Raw genomic sequence first — 5,563 nt, 5'->3', positions numbered from 1 at the left:
ATTCCTGCAAAACAACTCTAATAGCTTCATCTCGGAATCATATTACAATGTAAGTACAAGTTCAGCTAAATCCCATACCCTATACCCAGTTTTTAATGGTCATCCTCAACGGTCCGTATATATTTTATCATAAAAGCAACTGTAACAACTTTGGGGTTAATTTCCTTTGGGGATCATTTCCTTCATTCTCAAGAATCCTTCTCGTGAATAGGCTGATGTTGTGAGGAGAAATTTGACGATGATCACTTAAGGGGCCAGGGAGGGTTTGGGTTTTCGGTATTTAGTTACACCATGGCATTGGAAATGTTTGCACGCCGGAAGAACTCAAGACCTTCGGATGACATTTCAGCTGCGTTTAGAGATCTAGCTAGCCAGCGATCATATGTGAGACTTGTGTTCCTCGTTGGAAAATCCCTGGATGTATATCGGAAAGGAATGTCGTCAAGTTTAAAACCTAGAAGCTTATCGTACTCTTTGCGTAACTGACTCTTGCGGATTCTTTTCCTAGGTTCAAGTTCCTTATTAAGAAGCTTTCTCGCGTGTCTCCGTTCTTTTCTCTTCACTCCAAGACGTCGTAGCTGTCTTGTGGTTGCCGGTTTGAAGTACAGTCGGGGAATTGTCCTTACTTCACGTGTGCTGAGCTTCTCGAGGCGCTGAGTAATCTCTTTGTAAAGCGGATGAGCTGCATCTTGATACATAACACAAATGTAGTCATCAGTTCTGTCTACATTAGGGTGGGGCAGGTTAAACGTATCTATGTAATCGCTCGGGTGGAAATCGTTCCCCTCCATTCGGACGTATCTGGGAACAGTTGTAAAGTAAGTCTCCATGTGATCATTACTCTTTGCCTGCCAGTCCGCCCAAATCTTGTCGATGAATGCGTGATGTAAGAAGAACTCCGGTGCGTTTGCAGAGTTATGAGCGCACATTGTTCCTCCAATTTCGCAGTGGAAGGCATCATGGAGGTTAGCACGCACGTTAAGCTCAAACTCAGTGAACTCACGTGGACGATGTGCTTTTGTCAAATGAAGGGCAATAATATCTGGGGCTGGAGCTGTCAGGTAAAAAAATTAAGAAATAAATACCTGTTATGGAGTTTTAGACATACCACCCTATCTCTACTATCAGGAAAAAACTTGAAACCGGGCGAAGCTTTCACGATTTTGAACTGTCAACTGGAAACTCTACGTAAGATCTGGTTTTCAGGGTCACCTTAAGTCTACCTTTAGTCTTTGAAGAACATGGTTTGAACGAACGAGCGAGATTTTGTTTAAAGTTTGGGCTTCAGGCTTAGATGATTAGTAGTTGAGTGCTCGGCGAAAAGAATACAGGAGCCAATCGAAAGGGATTGCAGTCATTATGTAAACTGTACCTGAGAACTTTCTCCTTAGGCATCCTCTTTTAGCCGAGGGTGTCAACCGCCATTTACGTTGACTGAAACGCCCGGTTTTAACGCATCCAGCTCTGTGAGATTTTTTCTTCCGACCATTTCCTCCCAGTCCCCAAGGCTTGTTGGACCAGATGTCGTCTATGCCTGTTCGCCAAACACCTTTAGCGAACAAACTCCAGTCCCAGTAAGGAAGAGTCACTCGGCAATCCACCTTGCGTAGAAAATTCTCGTAGCGAAGAAGAAACCTGATAAAGGAAATATAACATGAAGTTATTGCATATTGAGAAAGAAGGATGGACGGAGGATAATGTATCCATGGAGAGTAGAGGTAAATTGATAAAGGATAAAAGATGGAAAACGGAGATGTGAGGATGAAGGATGATGAAGGATAGAGCATGAAGGCTGGGGAATGAAGCATGAAGGACGGAGGATAAAGGGTGGAGAATGGAGGATATAAAATAGAAGTTGGAGCATGAAAAATAGAGGATGGAGCATGAAGGCTGGCGAATGAAGCATAAAGGACGGAAGATAAAGGATTGAGAATGGTGGATATAAAATAGAAGTTGGAGCATGAAAAATATAGGATGGAGGATGAAGGTTGGGGAATGAAGCATGAAGGATGGAGGATAAAGGATGGAGAATGGAGAAAAGAGGACGGAGGCTGGAGTATGAACAGTGGGGGATGGAGGATGGAGGATAAAGGCTGGCGAATGACGCAGGAAGGACGGAGGATATAGAATGGAGAATGGAGGCTAGGAAATAGAGGTTGGAGCATGAAGAATGGAGGATGAAGGATGCGGGATGGATTCAGAAGAATGGGGATTGAGGGATGAATGATAAAGAATGGAGGTGAGAGGATAGAGGTTGAGGTTATCTTTGTAAAGCATGGATATTGGAAGATGAAGGATGGAGGTTACGAGGATAGAGGATGCCAGGAGGAAGGAGGGTATGGTACGAAGGAAGATGAAACGTACTAAGGATGAACGACGGAGTACAGAGGATTGAGCCTTATGCTCATTAGTTAATAGGATGACAGAAGTCTGACTACGAGGGCGATATTGTTGAGGATGATTGTGAGCGTAATCGTCTCAGCTAGCTTAGGAAGATGTTAAGATAACTAATACAAGAATAGCTTAAATGAATTCACCCACAGGATAACTGGACTGAAGGGCTCATGAATCCTTTCTCCCCTCTGTTCAACAATTTCTAATATCAGTTATGAAATTTAATACCTTCTCAAGCTCAGTTTGTTTTTTATGTCTCTCCGTCTGCCTCTTTGTGACGTTTGAAAAACAAACAGAGTCAGGAAAGTATACAAGCTAAGAACGAGGATTGCGAAAGGCCATGTCCTAATAGTCAGCGGCTGGACTCTAGATCAAGAGATCTCTGTTGGAGCCCTGGCTGAGTCATTGTGTTGTGTTCTTGAAGTATGTATGATTCGTTTAATTTACTTACAGTCTATAGCGCCGCTGACAATATACCTAGGGCGCAGTTTCCCACGCCATGAGCGTTGCTTGGGCATCGTTTGTAGTTTTTTTGCCGTTTTTAGCCAAATATAGTTTTTAGGTAAGGATTTTGAGCTATCCTGTAAGAAGCAATAACTTCGAATCGTTGCCAGATAAATCCTCGTAGGTTAATCGTTGTTTACAAGAATACATGGAATCTGGGCCCAAACAAGTTGTCGTGCCGTATTTATTTTCGCCAAGCATAGCTGGCCCCTACAGGCCACGCTCAACCAGGATGCATTGTGGGGGGTAGTGGCCATTTTCAGTATTTTCTGTATTACAGAAAAGGAAAGCCCGCCGTGCATGTAATAACATTTGACTCACCCTTTACAATCCTGTTCGGGAGTCGGCTTTTTTTACCCTCATTAGAGGCCCCGCTACACGGAATTTCGGAGGAAAGTCAAACAGAAATCTTCTCTCGGCACTTGGATGACCATCAGATGTAGCGATTTTGTTGCTCTCTGAACGATAATACCCTTTTTCTATATTTGCCGTTGAAAATGTCTGCAAAAGCTACTGCTGTTTTGGTATTCTTTGTTGTATGGAGTCCCAGATGATAAAAATAACAGCGGCGCGCAAAGAATGCTGGTTTAGCGTAACCTTTTAAGCAAGACACCTGCCTGTCAGAGTCCACCTTTCACCCAGGGCCCAGTTGTTCATAAGGCGGATTACCCCATCCAACGGTAAATCAATTATTCAGCGAATAAGTTAAAATAAAATAAAATAAAAAATACACATATTGGGATACTCATCAGACTCTGGTTCTCTTTACTCTAGAATTGGTTACTTGACCTCAGAGAATGACCTTATTGCCTAGATAATATGTGCGGGAAAAAATGTAAGGGAAAGAAAGTCATATGACCTACCAACGGTGCCATGGTAAAAACTGCTGTTTAGAGTGAATTCCGGAATCAAACAGTCTCGCATGCATGGCGATAATTCGGTTGTATTGTCTTCTGTATCTTCTATGAGTCGAGGCTTTGATGACTGTGTTTACATAGCGAATTCTTTCTTCTCGAGTCATTGAGGGGAAATCTTTTCTTTGTCGACAACAGTATCGCAGCCTCTCGTTCACACAAATGCACCGCTGCCCACACGGACCGTCGACTGCTTGACCTTCTTGATAGGTGTTGCACGAATAGTCATAGCGGCCCTGAGATGACGCCACTGAAAAAGGAAATAATTTTGAACAAGCTGATACTCAAGCTGTTACTGACAATCCCCTTACAGTGACAATATAAGGGCAAGAAAGACAACGGTTTCAGCGCTAACAAAAAATGTGAGGTCTTGCAATGACTAAGGCAATGTTATGTAAGAGTACAGAGAACTTCTAGTTGCAGCAGCATTGAAGATGAAAGGTTTAAAAAACATATCGGGGAACCGACCATATACAAGAAGTTCCTACTTCCAAAACTAATAAAATTATAAAGCGTACGACCTACGCGTAATGTAAAAGTATTTTTGTTGGAAAAACTGTATGGCCGTTTTCAGACTCATAGGCATATCACTAGCTTCAAAAAATTGTCGCTCTTCTAGAATTTTTAAGCAAGTGGAAGTCGTGTGTTCATGGCTGCGACTTAAATCGGCTAGAATAAACGATAAAAGGGCTGTTAAAGTAACGTAGACTTTGAAATATGAGAGTTATTACCTGAAAGGTAGAAGGCAACCACCAAGAAAGTAAACATTAAAAATCTTCCTCTCATGGTTGGTGAAGGATCAAAACTAGAGAATAAAAGAATCACATAAACACTCTATGACAGAAAAATGTCAGTAAACCTACAGGGTGTAGTTTATAATGGTGATTAAACTAAGTGGAGGGAGAGCGCTTTTGCCTGAAATAATACTCGTAATTTCAGAATCGAACGAGCGCGTAGCGAAAATGTCTCCTTTTCATACTATATCGCTCACAGTATAAATCAGGTTACCAGGTGGTTTTATCATATCAAGAAAGTCTTTCTTCGCACTTTGTTTATCTTTTAGAAATAAAACTTGCATATAGACAAGAAGCACTCGCTAATGGTGGTAATTTCTCCGCCAAAACAACCAAGATGAAAAGACAACCCTTTGTTGAAAAACAAACTTAGTTATGAACGCCTCGTTGTTCTAACCACAAACAAGAATAAATAACGAATGACGTTTTGGATTTTGAATTCTAACTTTTACGGTTCTTTCGCCTTGCCTTTCTTGGTCTACAGTTAGAGCCAATGTATTGCCGTATCGTACTCTTTTAGTACAAACTCACAATATATAAAATCAGGATTCCACGAGGCTGTTCACTCGTATCCTCTATTTAAAAACCGTTGATCGACTGTTACGACTGTTAAACATGTTAGCCAATGGACTAACTTTAAGTGTAGTCGCGGCGTTGATGAAGCACCAAATTCTCTCAACACGTTTTTAAAGAAAAGAATACAGCCTTAGAAGGAGAGTTAAATTTTAGATCTCGGGAAATACAGAGCAAAACCGATGAATCAAGCAGCCAAACTTTATGATAAATTAGATCACGGTGATTGGCTCGTTCAACTAAGCATTCAGACTTTCTTTTGTGTAATTTCTCATTTAATTTGTTTAGTTGCGGTTAAAGTCCATTCTTTAAAACTATTATTTATGGTTATTTTCAATTTCATGATTTATTCCCTGAATTTCGTGACCATGTACCATATTAGAT

General features: G+C 41.2%; 1 protein-coding gene across 1 annotated transcript; it reads right to left on the bottom strand.

Moving 5' to 3' along the window:
• Nucleotides 1-4,598, bottom strand: LOC131794591 (tyrosinase). The gene is made up of 4 exons (XM_059112114.2): nt 4,544-4,598; nt 3,762-4,062; nt 1,373-1,635; nt 1-1,054 (listed from the first exon to the last, which is right to left on the bottom strand). The coding sequence occupies exons 1-4, from the start codon at nt 4,596-4,598 to the stop codon at nt 285-287; spliced, it is 1,389 nt and encodes a 462-aa protein (XP_058968097.2). The 3' UTR covers nt 1-284.
• Nucleotides 4,599-5,563: the final 965 nt, after the last annotated feature.

The sequence above is a fragment of the Pocillopora verrucosa genome, chromosome 11 (assembly GCF_036669915.1).
Source record: "Pocillopora verrucosa isolate sample1 chromosome 11, ASM3666991v2, whole genome shotgun sequence".
In the NCBI taxonomy this organism is placed as follows: domain Eukaryota; kingdom Metazoa; phylum Cnidaria; class Anthozoa; order Scleractinia; family Pocilloporidae; genus Pocillopora; species Pocillopora verrucosa.
Note: the sequence above shows the minus strand (reverse complement) of the source record. Positions and strands in the feature narration are given on the sequence as shown.

Bases quoted from the DNA above. Each gene is read 5' to 3' on its own strand.
- LOC131794591 (XM_059112114.2), bottom strand. From the start codon at position 4,598: ATGAGAGGAAGATTTTTAATGTTTACTTTCTTGGTGGTTGCCTTCTAC. The intron at 4,063-4,543 runs GTAATAACTCTC...TTCCTTTTTCAG, and splicing joins GGTTGCCTTCTACCTTTCAG to TGGCGTCATCTCAGGGCCGC. The intron at 1,636-3,761 runs GTAGGTCATATG...TTCCTTTATCAG, and splicing joins TTTTTACCATGGCACCGTTG to GTTTCTTCTTCGCTACGAGA.